The 18,190-nt window shown below is 41.4% G+C and overlaps 1 protein-coding gene across 3 annotated transcripts in view; it reads right to left on the bottom strand.

Annotated features, from left to right (window-relative positions):
• The window catches only part of LOC110535806 (transient receptor potential cation channel subfamily M member 3), a 208,449-nt gene that overhangs the window by 27,755 nt on the left and 162,504 nt on the right, over nucleotides 1–18,190 (bottom strand). For all 3 annotated transcript variants that reach the window (XM_021621100.3, XM_021621102.3, XM_090189132.1), the window contains exons 15-17: nucleotides 12,350–12,642; nucleotides 4,070–4,298; nucleotides 2,454–2,654 (exon numbers count right to left, since the gene is read on the bottom strand). In XM_021621100.3, coding sequence (XP_021476775.3) covers nucleotides 2,454–2,654; nucleotides 4,070–4,298; nucleotides 12,350–12,642 — 723 coding nt within the window. The remainder of the gene's footprint in view (nucleotides 1–2,453; nucleotides 2,655–4,069; nucleotides 4,299–12,349; nucleotides 12,643–18,190) is intronic.

The following is an 18,190-nucleotide window of genomic DNA, read 5'->3' as shown; positions in this document are numbered from 1 at the left end:
AATGTGAGAGGACGAGGACGAGTGCGTAGGGCAAGAAGAGGAGGGCAAGAAAGAGGAAGAGGAGAACGAAGAGGAAGATAAAGAGTGGAAATATCTGATGAAATTCGAGCAACAGTTATAGACCAACAGTTATAGTTATAGTTATGTTCTTGTCCATGGACTGACAATGAGGGAAGCAGGACTTAGAGTGCAACCCAATTTGAGCCGATTTTCTGTGTCCACCATAGTAAGGACATTCAGAGAAGAGAACAGGTACAGGATACTACTGTATTTTTGTAATTGCAAATTTACTGTACTACACTATATGCAGCTGTTTCAATAGACATTTGTAAAGTTAATCACTGTATGTATTGTACTGCATGAATATGTTTTGTAACTGCACAACTACTTTTTGTAGAATTGCAAGGCTGCCACATGCAGGTGGAAGGACAGCTATATTCACTCGGGAGCAAGAGGACGTTATAGTTGGCATGGTCCTTCAAGATAATGCAATACGACTCAGAGAAATCCAGGAACGAGTGATACAAGACAACACACACTTCCAGGGAATCGACAGTGTGAGCATTTCCACAATTGACCGTGTCCTCCATCGTAACAGGATGCGAAGGAAACAAGTATACAGAGTACCTTTTGAGCACAACTCACCAGGGGTGAAAGAACTGCGAGCTCATTATGTGCAAGTACGTGTACATTCAGAAACATGTACTGTAATCCAGATTGTCTACAGTACTAACACATACTATGTGAATGACGTTACTCTTCAGTACATACAATGCATGTGAATCAGAAGCCTAATTGTACTCTACAGTATAGCACTGTCTCTGTACGACTTACAAAATCCGACATACAGTATGTTGTATTTCTACACAGACAATATTTGACTTGGAATCCTTGGACAGACCCCATGAGTTCATCTTTGTCGATGAAGCAGGCTTCAATCTAACAAAGAGGAGAAGGAGAGGCCAAAACATGATTGGACAGCGGGCCATTGTTGAAGTCCCTGGTCAACGAGGTGGCAATGTCACAATCTGTGCTGCTATCAGCAACCATGGTGTTCTACATCACCATGTTACACTCGGCCATATAACACCCAGCACCTTCTAAGATGTATTGCCAATCTAAGATATATTTTATTTGAGCAGCAGGTTCAAGAGCAGCAGGGTCAAGAGCTAAATGAGAATCCCATTCCCACCTATGTCATAGTGTGGGACAATGTCAGTTTCCACCGAGCTGCTCGGGTAAGGGAATGGTTTAACATCAATGGGCAGTTTATGAACTTGTACCTCCCTCCATACTCGCCTTTCCTGAATCCGATTGAGGAGTTTTTCTCCTCTTGGAGATGTAAAGTGTATGATAGACAACCCTACATCAGAGTAAATCTGCTGCAAGCCATGGATTTAGCCTGTGGTGATATAGGTGAGGAATCATGTCAGGGCTGGATACGGCACACAAGAGGCTTCTTCCCCCGTTGCCCCAGGAGGGACAATATTGGTTGTGATGTCGACAAAGTGCTCTGGCCTGACCCAGCCCAAAGACAAGAAGAAGCACACTGATCACATGTTTACTCCTTTGATTTTTGTCCCTTTTAGTATTGTATACTATAGTACAGTGCATTGTAGGCTGTATACTGTACAATGGACAAATTGTATGGCCCTGAACATTGTGCTTTCCATTTATTAACAGCACTGACTGCTGCAGGGTACAGTACTGTAAAAATAGGGGTACAAGGAGGAGGAAAAACAAAAAACAAAATTGCAAAGAGCAAAGCAGAGTAGTAATTTCGGATCCATTTTGAGCTACTATGATAGAACATGTTTTCGTTCATCAAAAGACAATGACGGAAAATATGAATCTTTTTTTTGATTAAAAATGTACTTCTCTCTGAGAATTGTATGTTTTGAACAATGTGTTTTCTATTTTTCAGGTGTATTGTTTACTGACTGCTTGAGAGTGTATATCATTTTGATCACCTTGTTTATGATTTGAGAGCAGTGTTTGATTCTGAACACAGGTAAAACTGTTTTGAGGCGAATGTTTCATTTTGCGAGAGGTGTCAGAGGTTATGTAAATAGTGCTTGAAGATGAGGTTTGGAGCAAGGTTTCAGAAATTGTGTTTTAGCAATTGAGAAAAACTAGAGAGAGAAAGAGAGAGAGACTAAAGTGTGTGTACTTTAAGCTGGACATAGAAGTCGCCCCTTAACCACAGATCTTGGATCCAACCTGAACATTTTTTTTTGGGGGGGGGGGGGGGTTGAAAATATATCTGGCCATGAAAATCTGGGCAGGGGCAACAGTGCTTTGAATTTTGTTTAGTTGAGGGGCAGGAGCTGGCTAAGGGTGTGTTCGAAATGGCCCCCTATTCCCTATATAGTAGGGAATACTAATAGGCTTCCATTTCAGACGCAGCCTGCATGTGTATAGTCTGAAGGCAGGGCTGAGGTGGGTGCTCTCACCACGGAGTTGTACTGCGTCTCACAGTAGGATCTTACTGTGAACTCCATGTCCTCTTCCTCCTTTTCTTTGGCGGGCTCGGGCTCTTCCTCCTCCTTCTCCTGCAGGTAGGTGTCCTGGTCTTGAGGCATGTACGACATTTCATCCTTGTTCTTAAACTCCAGACTCAGGATGGACGGAGGCAGCAGCAGGCCCAAGATCACCTGGGCAGGGGGTTGGAGTTAGACACATGGAGGGGCAATACACACAAACAGATACAGGGACGCTGCTTCAAAAGTTGTCACGTGGCACGACGTTGGGAGAGTTATGGTCATATTGCGTGGTTCCAATGCATGTCAGTGTTTTCGCCGATCAAGTGACAAACTTGTTCCTTTCCATTCTTCCCAAAACAAATGTTATGAATACCCATGGTAATACCCATACTATGGTAAATTCCTCACACCTTGCAACTTTGATGTTACAAGTTGCTCAAATGTCTTGTTGAACCAGTGGATCTGTATAAAGACACAGGTGAGCACACACACATCCACGCCACACACACTCCCAAATACACACATACACGCAGACACACAGACACCACCATTCGTATCCCACATGTCCATATTATTTTGGAGCTCGTCACTGTGAAATTGCATAATGCTATGGCTGACGTGCAGTGAGATAGTTTGCGTGTTTGATGCAGTGGAGACGAGCGAGCTTATCTGAGAATCAATTAAAGAGGCATTAGCCCAGACAGCTAGAGATGGTTAGAGTAGCAGAGAAATGAGAAGAACACACAGCCAGGGGATAAAGGATATAATCAAGCTGTTAACACCTCCACTACATTAAAGTCAGACAAAAGGGGGATGAGGGGCGTGAGAGAGGGGTATTAGGGAGTGGGATGTAAAGGGAAGTGTCGTTAAACTGTGGAGGGAGATATCTGTTTCAGGTCTGCGGCAGCAGGCCAGAGTCGTATCCATTAGTGCTCACCGTAGAAAAACATTTTGCAACAAAATACGAAAACAAGCGTTTCTCATTGGACAAGTTCAGGTAGTGCCTTCCTGTTTCAGTCTGTTTTCTTCCGTCTGGTGTCTAGTGAATACAACCCAGACAGGGAGGTGTGTGTGGTGGGGCTTTGTAGGTCATGAGTGTGTCTGTTTACCAACCAGCTCTATACTGCACCTGGATTCATCCTTGATCCTTCTTACACACAACCAACCAGCGGCCCCATGCACAGCTACTCAAAATAAGAAATGACTGTGCCCTTTCATGACCTAAGCAGCTGTATGCTGTCAAACCTCAGCCAACTCATTGGCTAACCTACTTGCCTGGGCTGAGTAATAGCACAAACCTTTACAGTGTAACTGTAGGTGAGTAAATCAAGATGAACAGTGTTAGGAATGGTCAAAGGACAGCTCAAATATGGGATATCTTTAGCCATTATGCCCAGTGGGTCAAACAGGGTAATTGCAACACGTTTTTCAAGCTGGGTATGGTAATGCTTCACCTTCAATTAAAATCTACAGTAGTCTACAATAAAATCTACTTCCATAAGTATGTCTGTCAGTCAATCAGTCAGATGGTCAACCTCTGAAACCCCATTTAGACAATGCACCGTGTGACCCCTGGCCCTTCTGACCTTCAGCCCAGAGTTCTTGCGCATGCGCAGGCGTCCCATCCACATGTCAGTGAGCAGCATCTGGCTGCAGGTGTGGGCGATGAAGTCACGGTGCTTGGCGGCCACGGCCAGCTGCAGGCAGGTGGCGTTACTCCAGTTCTTCAGCTCATAGGTCAGCAACTTCATGGCCATCTGCTCGTCCTGCTTGTATGACTGGTCCAGCAGCTCCACAGCCAACTGTCCAAACTCTCTGAAACACACACATAGGATGTCACACAGTGAATGTTTGAGATGAACTACGCTACATTGCAGTTTGACATATGAGAAGTGTTATACCATGGCATTGTGAAATACCCCTTTCTGATTGGCTTGAAGGGCATTCTAGAGCGTGCATTATTTCCCTATAACGCACAGTATATTTGCACGGTACAATTCAATGGCTATAGTTTATTTTTACAAGATTTGTTTGAGCTGCTTTTGAATGTGAAAGTCAAATTGAAAACAGTATTGGTATTGTTGATTTTTTATTTCATTTTTTATAGTAAGCTAGGACTGACGGTTTGATTAGCTAAACTAGCAAGTCTGTTTGTTTGGATACCACAGCAACTACTGTAGCTATCTAGTAAACCTGCTAGCTGCTTTTTAAAATACATTTGACCTTTATTTTATTTAACCTTTATTTACTTCAGTGGATGTTGAATTATGTTAAATTATAGCCATGGTATGATTTGAATATGTTGGTAACCTGTTGTATCATACCGCACCAACATTAAAGCACAAACATTAAAATTCCATTACATACCCATATAAGCGTTCCGAGAGAGATGCTTACAGAGCGTTCGCAGTCTATTTTCTAGGCTGTGCCTCTTATATCATGGAAAGTTTTGCTACACACATGGAAACACACACACACACACACACACCACACACACACACACACACACACACACACACACACACACACACACACACACACACACACACACACACACACACACACACACACACACACACACACACACACACACACACACACACACACTTTATGTACACACACTAGTCAAAGGATTAAGATAAGACTTCAACAGCAAGCTGGTCAAAATCTCTGCGGAAAATACAAACCAAATGGGTTTGCACTTGGCAGAAAGAGTGGTGTCAGGGCTTTGAGGAGTATGGCAGTATGTGTTTGGGTGTGTGTGTGTGTGTGTGTGTGTGTGGCACCTGGGAGTTCTTTCCTATAACCAACTTCCAACATTTCCATAACAGTCTTTTTAATTGAGCAAGAACACACACACACACACACTTTCATCCCACACACATGCCATTAGCTAAACTACATGTGTGTCATTAGCTAGAGTATGTGTGTTGGTATTATTAGTTGCATTTATCTATGGCGGTCCTATGAGATCTGTGTGTTATCTAAAGCAGGTCACGATGTGAGGAGGAGTGTGGATGCTGCTCCATTGCAGACTCCCAGCTCAACTTTAATCATTCAGAAGAAAACTTTCCATAAGAGGCACAGCCTAGAAAACAGACTGCGCACGCTCTGTTAGCATCTCACTCAGAGCACTTATATGGGTGTGTAATGGAATTTTAATGTTTGTGCTTTTCTTATAACTATTTTCTGTGTTCTATCTATGTGCTGTTCTATAGACCAATTTCTGTGTTCATGCAAGTGGCTGAACAAATCCTCACTATCAGCATCCGCAATTTCGCAGTACGCCCAGACCTTGTTTTGAACGAAATGAACGAAAGATATCTCAGTTTCAAGGTCTCAGCTTAGAGATAAGAAGCCTTGTGAGATATTGGTCTGTCACATGTTGTGAACCAGTATTGGTCAGTCACATGAATGAAACAAAACAGAAATGATTAATTAATTATGCTAAATCATGCAAATGTAACTTGTCTGTGTATAGCCATATAGAAGACATCTGCTGGGACTGCCCAGACAGAGCTCCTGATTGACATGTGCACTATGGTGCATTGAGTTGGTTGGAACCTCTCCAGCGTGCTGACAAATAAACAATGATTCATTTAAGATTGACTTTGAGTGTCCCTGTGTAAGAATTTCCATGGCAATTTTGTGTCACAAACTGGATTATGGATTCTGCCTGCAGAGCTTTCCAGTGGGGGTCTGTGAGGAAAACTGGTGTGACATTTTATGAAGCGCGAGGGACATTCCGATCTGACCAAAAGAGGACGAGGACCCAACCAGACCAGACCCTTGCTACGAGCCTCCCAGGAGGAGACACATAATCTGCGAACAATTGACGGCAACTGATTTCAGTAAGTCAATGTAAATGAACCTGTATAAATATATATATACAACCAATAAAAATTAACATAAATATGTAGAAGCAGGGTACCACTAGCCTACAAGATAACACAAGGTGTTTTTGATTTCGGGGTGTTATTTACATTTATGGGAAGCTGCAAGACTATAGAGCCTATAGAGACCATAGTGTAGATGCTATAACTATAGGGACTATGGTGCTATGATATGGGATAATAAGCTGAACGATTGATATTTGGATAACAAGAGCTGATTGGCATTTGGATAAGAAATTATTGAAATCATGACTAATAAGATTGGAATTTGACATTAGGATAATTAGCTGATTGAAATGTTGATAATAAGAGGATGGAAATGAAGCTATTTAGTATTGAGTGAACCAGAGCTGTCAGGGGACTAGCTTAGACGTGAAAGAGGTGAATGAATGCCACAACCAGTTCTCTGTGAGCTGAGTTTTCCAGTTCTGTGTGAGCGGATCTGTAACGTTATCTAGGGGTCTGTCCAACACTGCCATTGGATCTACAGGTAGAGGATAACATGTCTCAGAAATCGTATACATAACATGTCTCAGAAGATAACATGTCTCGTTCGTAACGAGGATAACATGTCTCGGAGATTAACATGACTTTAGATTATATGAGGATAATGGAATTTGATGTACAATGGTATTATGTATGGAGATATGAAAGAAGAGAGAACTATTTCCAAAAATGCTGGCTGTTAAATAGAACTAGTGTACATGTCAAACCCCTGTATGAATAGAACACGAGTCTAGAGGAGGAATTTGTGATGTAACACAAATGTATAAAGGGTTACTAGAGTTAAAGTGACATAATATTGAGTATAATACTATGACGATCTGATGAAGTAAGAATAGAAATATAATAATAATATACAACCTGCACACCCACACGTAGACGTACGTGGTGAATAAAGTATTCTGAGGAATGTTCAGAATGGTCCCTTTATGGGCCATTTGAGGTATGATAAGGTTAAAGCGTTGTGTGGGACTTGACTTTCCCCTAACCAATAAAACTATAAAGAGAAAAGTAGAAGATTTCCTGCAGCCTGGTAATGCATTTTGAAACAAGCCCATACCTTGTTAAATAGAACCAATGATTTTCTGTATTCATCTACTCAAGTTTAAAGTGTTAGGTAGAGACTTATTATGGACAGAGCATGCCATCTACTGGGGACTGAGACAGTGTCAACAAGTTGATATATATTGATCCCTCCAAAGCATTACACATGAATCTCAAAATAATTCACATTTAATAAATATGTGTGTGCAGGAAAACAAATACTCACTTAATTGGGCTGACTGACCTCTGACCTCTGTTCTGACTTCCTGGTGAGGCCTGATCATCTCATTTTTATTTTTTTAAATGTTTATTCCACCTTTATTTAACCAGGTAGGCCAGTTGAGAACAAGTTCTCATTTACAACTGCAACCTGGCCAAGATAAAGCATAGCAGTGCGACAAAAACAACAACACAGAGTTACAAATAAACAAACGTACAATAACACAAAAGAAAAGAAAAATAGAAAGATATATGTACAGTGTGTGCAAAGGTAGAAGAGTAAGGAGGTAGGCAATAAATAGGCCATAGAGGTGAAAATAATTACAATTTAGCATTAATACTGGAGTGATATATGTGCAGATGATGATGTGCAAGTAGAGATATTGGGGTGCGAAAGAGCAAGGGGTAAGTAATAATATGGGGACGAGGTAGTCGGGTGTGCTATTTACAGATTGGCTGTGTACAGGTACAGTGATCGGTAAGATGCTCTGACAGCTGATGCTTAAAGTTAGAGAGGGAGATATACAGTTTACATACACTTAGGTTAGAGTCATTAAAACTTGTTTTTAAACCACTCCACAAATGTTTTGTTAACAAACTATAGTTTTGGCAAGTCGGTAAGTCATTTTTTCAATAATTGATTACAGATAGAATATTTCACTTATCATTCATTGTATCACAATTCCAGTGGGTCAGAAGTTTACATACATTATGTTGACTGTGCCTTTAAACAGCTTGGAAAATTCCAAAAAATTATGTCATGGCTTTAGAAGCTTCTGATAGGCTAATTGACATATTTTGATTCTATTGGAGGTGTACCTGTGGATGTATTTCAAGGCCTACCTTCAAACTCAGTGCCTCTTTGATTGAAATCATGGGAAAATCAAAAGAAATCAGCCAAGACCTCGGAAAAAAATTGTAGACATCCACAAGTCTGGTTAATCCTTGGGAGCAATTTCAAATGCCTGATGGTACCATGTTCATCTGTACAAACAATAGTACGCAAGTATAAACACCATGGGACCACGCAGCCATCATACCGCTCAGGAAGGAGACGCATTCTGTCTCCTAGAGATGAACGTACTGTGGTGCGAAAAGTGCAAATCAACCCCAGAACAACAGCAAAGGACCTTGTCAAGATGCTGGAGGAAACAGGTACAAAAGTATCTATATCCACAGTAAAACAGAATGCGTCTCCTATATCGACATAACCTGAAAGGCCGCTCAGCAAGGAAGAATCCATTGCTCCAAAACCACCATGAAAAAGCCAGACTACCGTTTACAACTGCACAATATTGGGATAAATGTCCTCTGGTCTGAACTGTTTGGCCATAATGACCATCATTATGTTTGGAGGAAAAAGGGAGAGGCTTGCAAGCCGAAGAACACCATCCCAACCGTGAAGCACGGGGGTGGCAGCATCATGTTGTGGGGGTGCTTTGCCGCAGGAGGGACTGGTGCAGTTCACAAAATAGATAGCATCATGAGGGATGAAAATGATGCGGATATATTGAAGCAAAATCTCAAGACATCAATCAGGAAGTTACAGCTTGGTTGCAAATGGGTCTTCCAAATGGACAATGACCCCAAGCATACTTCCAAAGTTGTGGCAAAATGGCTTAAGGACAACAATTCAAGCTATTGGAGTGGCCATCACAAAGCCCTGACCTCAATCCTACAGAACATTTGTTGGCAGAACTGAAAAAGTGTGTGTGAGCAAGGAGGCCTACAAACCTGACTCAGTAACACCAGCTCTGTCTGGAAGAATTAGTCAAAACTCACGAACTTATTGTGGGAAGCTTGTGGAAGGCTGCCTGAAATGTTTGACCCAAGGTAAACAATTTAAAGGCAGTGTATGCAAACTTCTGACCCACTAGGAATGGTCAGAAATAAATTTAAAGCTGAAATAAGTCATTCTCTCTACTATTCTTCTGACATTTCACATTCGGGATCCTAACTGACCTAAGACAGGGAATCTTTGCTAGGATTAAATGTCAGAAATTGTGAAAAGTGAGTTTTAATGTATTTGGCTTAGGTGTATGTAAACTTACGACTTCAACTGTAAAACTCCAGCTTCAGAGATTTTTGCAATTCGTTCCAGTCATTGGCAGCAGAGAACTGGAAGGAGAGGCGGCCAAAGGAGGTGTTGGCTTTGGGGATTACCAGTGTAATATACCTACTGGAGTGTGTGCTACGGGTGGGTGCTGCTATGGTGACCAGTGAGCTGAGATAATACGAGGCTTTACCTAGCAAAGACTTATAGATGACCTGGAGCCAGTGGATTTGGCAATGGATATGTAGTGAGGGCCAGCCAACGAGAGCATACATGTCGCAGTGGTAGGTAGTATATGGTTTGGTGACAAAAACGGATGGCATTGTGATAGAGTACATTCAGTTTGCTGAGTAGAGTGTTGAGGGCTATTTTGTAAACGACATCGCCGAAGTCAAGGATAGGTAGGATAAACAGTTTTACGAGGGTATGTTTGGTGGCATGAGTGAAGGAGGCTTTGTTGCGAAATAGGAAGCCGATTCTAGATTTAATTTTGGATTGGAGATGCTTAATGCGAGTCTGGAAAGAGAATTTACAGTCTAACCGGACACCTAGGTATTTGTAGTTGTCCACATATTCTAGGTCAGAACCATCCAGGGTTGTGATGCTAATCAGGCGGGAGGGTGTGGGCAGCAATCGGTTGAAGAGCATGCACCTAGTTTTACTAGCATTTAAGAGCAGTTAGAGGCCATGGAAGGAGTTGAAGCTTGTTTGGAGGTTTGTTAGCACAGTGTCCAAAGAAGGGCCAGATGTATACAGAATGGTGTCATCTGCCTCGAGGTGGATCAGAGAATCACCTGCAGCAAGAGAGACATAATTGATATATACAGAGAAAAGATTTGGCCCGAGAATTAAACCCTGTGGCACCCCCATAGAGACTGCTAGAGGTCCGGACAACAGGCCCTCTGATTTGACACACTGAACTCTATCTGAGAAGTAGTTGGTGAACCAGGCGATGCACTCATTTGAGAAGCCAAGGCTATTGAGTCTGCCGATAATAATGTGGTGATTGAAAGAGTTGAAAGCTTTGGCCAGGTCAATAAAGAAGGCTGCACAGTACTGTCTTTTATCGATGGCGGTTATGATATAGTTTAGGACCTTGAGCGTGGCTGAGGTGTACCCATGACCAGCTGGAAACCAGATTGCATAGTGGAGAAGGTTACTATGTGATTAGAAATGGTCGGTGATCTGTTTATTTACTTGGCTTTCGAAGATTTTAGAAAGGCAGGGCAGGATGGACATAGGTCTATAACAGTTTGGGCCTAAGGTGTCTCCCCCTTTGAAGAGGGGGATGACCGCATCAGCTTTCCAATCTTTGGGGATCTCAGACGATACGAAAGAGAGGTTGACTAGGCTAGTAATCGGCAGATCATTTTAGAAAGAGAGGGTTCAGATTGTCTAGCCCAACTGATTTGTAGGGATCCAGATTTAGGGAGGGGTTGCCAGGTGAAAAGCATGGTCAGCCATGGAAAAATGCTTATTGAAATGATCGATTATCGTAGATTTATTGGTGGTGACAGTGTTTCCTATCCTCAGTGCAGTGGGCAGCTGGGAGGAGGTGCTCCTATTCTACATGGACTTTACAGTGTCCCTGTCACGTTCTGACCATAGTTCTTGTGTGTTTTCCTTGTGTTGGTCAGGACGTGAGCTGGGTGGGCATTCTATGTCGTGTGTCTAGTTTGTCTATTTCTATGTTTGGCCTGATATGGTTCTCAATCAGGGGCTGGTGTTAGTCATTGTCTCTGATTGGGAACCATATTTAGGTAGCTTGTTGGTGGGTGATTGTTTCCTGTCTTTGTGTTCTCTGCATCAGATAGGACTGTTTCTGATTTGTTATTTTGTATTTGTGTTCATGTTTATTTTTCTTATTAAAAAACATGAACTCTAACCACGCTGCATTTTGGTCCTCCTCTCCTTCGACGGAAGAAAGTCGTTACAGTCCCAAAACTTTTTGGAATTAGTGCTATAGGAAGCAAATTTCTGTTTGAAAAAGCTAGCCTTAGATTTCCTAACTAACTGAGTATATTGGTTCCTGACTATCAGCAGCTGCAATTTGGCAGTACGCCCAGACTTTCTTTTGAGAACGAATGAAGGATTCATCAGTTTCAATGTCTCAGCTTAGAGATAAGAAGCTTGTGAGGTATTGGTCTGTCACATGTTATGAACCAGTATTGGTCGGTCATATGAATGAAACAAAATGGTAATGATTAGGTAATTATGCTACATCATGCAAATATAACTTGTTTGTGTAAAAACATCTGCTGGGACTGCCCAGGCAGAGCTCCTGATTGACATGTGCACTATGGTGCATTGAGTTGGTTGGAACCTCTACAGCGTCCTGACAAATAAACAATGATTAATTTATGAATGACTTTGAGTGTCCCTTTGTAAGAATTTCTATGACATCTGTGTGGATATGTGTGTGTGTGTGTGTGTGTGTGTGTGTGTGTGTGTGTGTGTGTGTGTGTGTGTGTGTGAGAGAGAGTGTGAGAGAGTGTGTGTGTGTGTGCTTGTGCATGTGGGTATGTTCAGTTGTGGGTATGCAGATGTGTCTATGTGTGGAAAACTCTACAAACGATTATGTGTGATTGCTTGGCTGATTACATGTGTGTGTTTCTTTTCAGCTCTATGTGTATGTGTCTTGTGGTCTATAGTACCTGGAGTTGTGGTTCAGCTCCTGTGAGATGTCGTCCACCATGTCGTTCTCGGAGGCCTCGTGGGCCATGGCCTTGCACAGCTTACAGGCCACCAGGGCTTTGGCCATGGCCTCCTCCCCATGCTGCCAGAAGAACAGTGCCATCTTCTGTCTCTTCATCAGCACGGCCCACACCATCAGCTCGTGGAAGGGGAAGGGGAAATGGTTGATCTCAGGGTCGTCCAGGTCAATGTCCACCTCCTCCTCCCGCTTACGTGTAGTCTTCTGGCGACTCCTCCGGATCGGCATGTCATCCTGCCTCAGGCCACACAAGACGAGAGCAGAGACATGGATTCATGGGTTTTTGGATGTGATGCTCAGCCTTTGCCCATCGAGGGAGACAAACATACATTTAGAGAGAGTGTGATCATGTAATATAATTCACACTGGCTAAGGCCTTGGAGAGATGGATGAAGTACCATGGCATGAAAGTACTGAGAGTTGAGAACTGTGAAAAGGCCTTGGTGTTTAATGTCTGTCTGCTTGCTTAGGATATTCTGACATTTATTCCAATATTTATTCAGGTATTTCCATATTACTTCTATATCTCATTCAACTGATATCTAAACTCAGTTACACCAGCTCTGTCAGGAGGAATGGGCCAAAATTCACCCAACTTATTTTGGGAAGCTTGTGGAAGGCTACCCGAAACGTTTGACCCAAGTTAAACAATTTAAAGGCAATGCTACCAAATACTAATTGAGTGTATGTAAACTTCTGACCCACTGGGAATGTGATGAAATAAATAAAAGCTGAAATAAATAATTATCTCTACTATTATTCTGACATTTCACATTCTTAAAATAAAGTGGTGATCCTAATTGACCTAAGACAGGGAATTTTTACTAGGATTAAATGTCAGGAATTGTGAAAAACGGAGTTTAAATGTATTTGGCTAAGGTGTATGTAAACTTCTGACTTCAACTGTAAGTATTCAGACCCTTTGCTATGAGACTCGAAATTGAGCTCAGGTGAATCCTGTTTCCATTGATCATCCTTGAGTTGTATCCACAACTTGATTGGAGTCCACCTGTGTTAAATTCAATTGATTGGAGATAATTTGGAAAGGTACACACCTGCATATATAAGGTCCCACAGTTGACAGTGCATGTCAGAGCAAAAATCAAGCCATTAGGTCAAAGGACACATCCGTAGAGCTCAGAGACAGGATTGTGTCAAGGCAAAGATCTGGGGAAGGGTACCAACACATTTATTCAGCATTGAAAGTCCCCAAGAACACTATGGCCTCCATCATTCTTAAATGGAAGAAGATTGGACCCACCAAGACTCTTCCTAGAGCTGGCCGCCTGGCAAAAATGAGCAATCAGGGGAGAAGGGCCTTGGTCAGGGAGGTGACCAAGAACCCGATGGTCACTCTGACAGAGATCCAGAGTTCCTCTGTGGAGATGGGAGAACCTTCCATAAGGACAACCATCTCTGCAACACTAAACCAATCAGGCCTTTATGGTAGTGAGGCCAGACGGAAGCCACTCCTCATTAAAAGGCACGACAGCCCACTTGGAGTTTGCCAAAATTCAGACCATGATAATTTTTTTAATCTGGTCTGGTGAAACCAAGATTAAACTATTTGGCCAAGCGTCACATCTGGAGGAAACCTGGCACCATCCTTACGATGGTTGTTGTTATGTTTTTCAGTGGCAGGGACTGGAAGACTAGTCAGGATCGAGGCAAAGATGAACGGAGAAAAGTACAGAGAGATACTTGATGAAAACCTGCTTCAGAGCGCTCAGAACCTCAGATTGGGGCAAAGGTTCACCTTCCAACAGGACAACAACCCTAAGCACAGCCAAGACAACGTAACGCAGGAGTGGCTTCGGGACAAGTCTCTGAATGTCCTTGAGTGGCCCAGCCGGAGCCAGAGTCTCTGGGGAGACCAGAAAATAGCTGTGCAGCGACGCTCCCCATCCAACCTAACAGAGCTTGAGAGGATCTGCAGAGAAGAATGGGAGAAACTCCCCAAATACAGGTGTGCCAAGCTTGTAGCATCATGCCCAAGAAGACTCGAGGCTGTAATCAGTACCAAAGGTGCTGAGTAAAGGGTCTAAATATTTATATAAATGTGATTTGTCTGTTTTTTATTCGTAATACATTTGCTAAAAAAAATTAAAAACCTGTTTTTGCTTTGTCATTATGGGGTATTGTGTGTAGATTGATGAGGAATTAAAACAACAATTGATCCATTTTAGAATAACACTGTAATGTAAAAAAATATGGAAAAGTCAAGAGGTCTGAATACTTTCCGAATGCACTGTAGTAGTCCCCTTTAGTATCAAAGTTGAGTATTGAGGACCTTATAAGTAAGTACTAGGTACTTATTATACACATACCTACTATAGTAACAACATATACAGTGGGGAGAACAAGTATTTGATACACTGCTGATTTACAGGTTTTCCTACTTACTTTTTCTACTTCCTACTTACAGTAGAGGTCTGTATTTTTTTTATCATAGGTACACTTCAACTGTGAGAGACGGAATCTAAAACAAAAATCCAGAAAATCACATTGTATGATTTTTAAGTAATTAATTTGCATTTTATTGCATGACAGAAGTATTTGATACATCAGAAAAGCAGAACTTAATATTTGGTAAAAGCATCCCCAAAGAATGATGTTTCCACCTCCATGCTTCACGGTTGGGATGGTGTTCTTTGGGTTGTACTCATCCTTCTTCTTCCTCCAAACACGGCGAGTGGAGTTTAGACTAAAAAGCTCTATTTTTGTCTCATCAGACCACATGACCTTCTCCCATTCCTCCTCTGGATCATCCAGATGGTCATTGGCAAACTTCAGACGGGCCTGGACATGCGCTGGCTTGAGCAGGGGGACCTTGCGTGCGCTGCAGGATTTTAATCCATGACGGCGTAGTGTGTTACTAATGGTTTTCTTTGAGACTGTGGTCCCAGCTCTCTTCAGGTCATTGACCAGGTCCTGCCGTGTAGTTCTGGGCTGATCCCTCACCTTCCTCATGATCATTGATGCCCCACGAGGTGAGATCTTACATGGAGCCCCAGACTGAGGGTGATTGACCGTCATCTTGAACTTCTTCCATTTTCTAATAATTGCACCAACAGTTGTTACCTTCTCACCAAGCTGCTTGCCTATTGTCCTGTAGCCCATCCCAGCCTTGTGCAGGTCTACAAATTTATCCCTGATGTCCTTACACGGCTCTCTGGTCTTGGCCATTGTGGAGAGGTTGGAGTCTGTTTGATTGAGTGTGTGGACAGGTGTCTTTTATACAGGTAACGAGTTCAAACAGGTGCAGTTAATACAGGTGGAGAACAGGAGGGATTCTTAAAGAAAAACTAACAGGTCTGTGAGAGCCGGAATTCTTACTGGTTGGTAGGTGATCAAATACTTATGTCATGCAATAAAATGCAAATTATTACTTAAAAATGTGATTTTCTGGATTTTAGATTCCGTCTCTCACAATTGAAGTGTACCTATGATAAAAATTACAGACCTCTACATACTTTGTAAGTAGGAACACCTGCAAAATCGGCAATGTATCAAATACTTGTTCTCCCCACTGTATGTAATGTTATATTTATTTATTACCTTGCACTTACCACATGAATACCTTCAAGTCACTTTGTTTCTAAGGACTTTGCCTTCAGTTACCATAAATGTTTGTATTAAAAGGGCGGTAAAATGAACTTGTGTCTGTTTCCAGGTAGATACAATGTAGTTACTTGTGAAATACCACCACGTTGGATGACTCCATCTCATGAAGACAACAGTAAATATGTCTGTGATCTACCCTGTTGTTTCACTTACAGGGTAGATACAAGGTAAGAAGGCTTTAAAATGAAGCCATTGCTAATACCATGCAAACACCAGATACTTGCAGGTCATTAATGCTCTTAATGATTTAGTCAAATGATTGTGTAGACATAATGTACCAAGTAATTTTCCTATAGTTACTAGGTATGTACAGTGCCTTCAGAAAGTATTCGCACCCCTTGTCTTTTTCCACATTTTGTTATGTTACACCCTGAATTTAAAATGTAATAACTGACCTATACACATATTGTCAAAGTGGAGTAATATTTTTGGAAATTTGTACAATTTGTACAAAATCGGAAATATCTTGAGTCAATTATTATTCAACCTCTTTGTGATGGCAAGCCTAAATAAGTTCAGGAGTAAAAATGTACTTAACAAGACACATAATAAGTTGTATGGACTCACTATGTGAGCAATAATAGAGTTGAATTAACATAATTATTTTATGAAAAGTGAAAAGTGTTGTTTCATGGTACCACCTTCACACTTGAAGGGTAAGAGGGCTGTAAAATTAAACCGTTGCTAATAACATGTAAATTCCAGATACTTGCAGGTCAACTAACACTCTTTAGGATTTAGTCAAATTATTGTGTAGATTTTTTTTAACCTTTATTTAACTAGGCAAGTCAGTTAAGAACAAATTATTATTTAGAATAACAGCCTACCCGGGCAAAGCCTAAACCCGGACTAGGCTGGGCCAATTGTGCGCCGCCCTATGAGACTCCCAATCACAGCCGGTTGTGATACAGCCTGGAATCGAACCAGGGGTGGTATTGACACCTCTAGCACTGAGATGCAGTGCCTTAGATCGCTGCGCCACTCGGGAGACCATAACGTACCACATGGAGTTACTAGGTATGTATGTGGTAATGGCTATAAAATTAAGTGGGGTCTGTTTCCAGGTAGATTCCAGGTAGATCCCACAAGGACCACAGCAAATCTGTCTGTGATATTACCCTGTTGTTACGTGATACTAGCTTCACACTTACATGGTTGGTACGGAATAAGAGGGCTGTAAAATGAAGCTGTTCATATTACCATGTAAATATCAAATACCTACAAGTTTACTGCCGTGCAAAATAAAAGTGGGAACATTTCAAGTTTAATTAATGAAAATCAACAAGAGGTCAGTAGAAACACATTTGTATTAATGTACAATCATATAACCATACAAGTTAGCACCACAACAAAAGTGAACTGCATTTATATCTATGTAGAAACCAAACTGCCGGCTAAACACCATTAATTTGAATGGAAGGCTAATACGTTCATAAATAGCAATCTTTTAATTCCGGTATGATAATCAACAGATGATGCCACCTTTTATAAAAAGAAGGATGGCTATGGATTGTGGTGAGTTTGTACATCATAAGAGATTTGGATATAATGATGTCTCCGCCCTAAAAATATGCTTTTTTTGTCCACATCTCTGGTGACATTGAAAAGTAGCTAGCTTAGTGTATTCATAGCAACACTAACGAGTCAATTCCAGGTAACATAATTTTGAAAATTTGTCACAGTAGAAACATCACAGTAGAAACATTTTAAAAACATATACACATTTTTGTTGATATTTTCTCACAATGTAAGTATAATTGTGCATACTAATGCAACATTGTGCACTATATGCAATATGTTGATTTCGTATCAAATATATAGCGTTTTACTGCAGACTCTTACTTTGAAAACCAAATTCGAAAACTGGAGAGTTAAGTACATGCAGTGATTTATATCGGAATTATGTTTTTATATGTTTATTCTAGCTCCGACACTCTGCTGGCACGCTAGTTAATTTAAGCTAACGAATCGCTATTGTTATTGCATCGTGTGTTAGTATGCTAGCTAGCTTAATTTTCTAACTTAGCTTGTTTTTGTACAGATTGTATCTAGCTCTTTTGAGTGTTTAGATACTGTCTTGTTAGGAGATAATATGCTTGTGGAAATGTTTTATTTATGCATAGTTTGTGTATACTCGTTTAGTAAATTTGCAGCATTT

This window comes from Oncorhynchus mykiss, chromosome 11 (assembly GCF_057628025.1).
Source record: "Oncorhynchus mykiss isolate SJ-2025 chromosome 11, ASM5762802v1, whole genome shotgun sequence".
In the NCBI taxonomy this organism is placed as follows: Eukaryota; Metazoa; Chordata; class Actinopteri; order Salmoniformes; family Salmonidae; genus Oncorhynchus; species Oncorhynchus mykiss.
The sequence above is the reverse complement of the archived record's forward strand: the minus strand, read 5'-3'. Positions and strand labels throughout refer to the sequence as shown.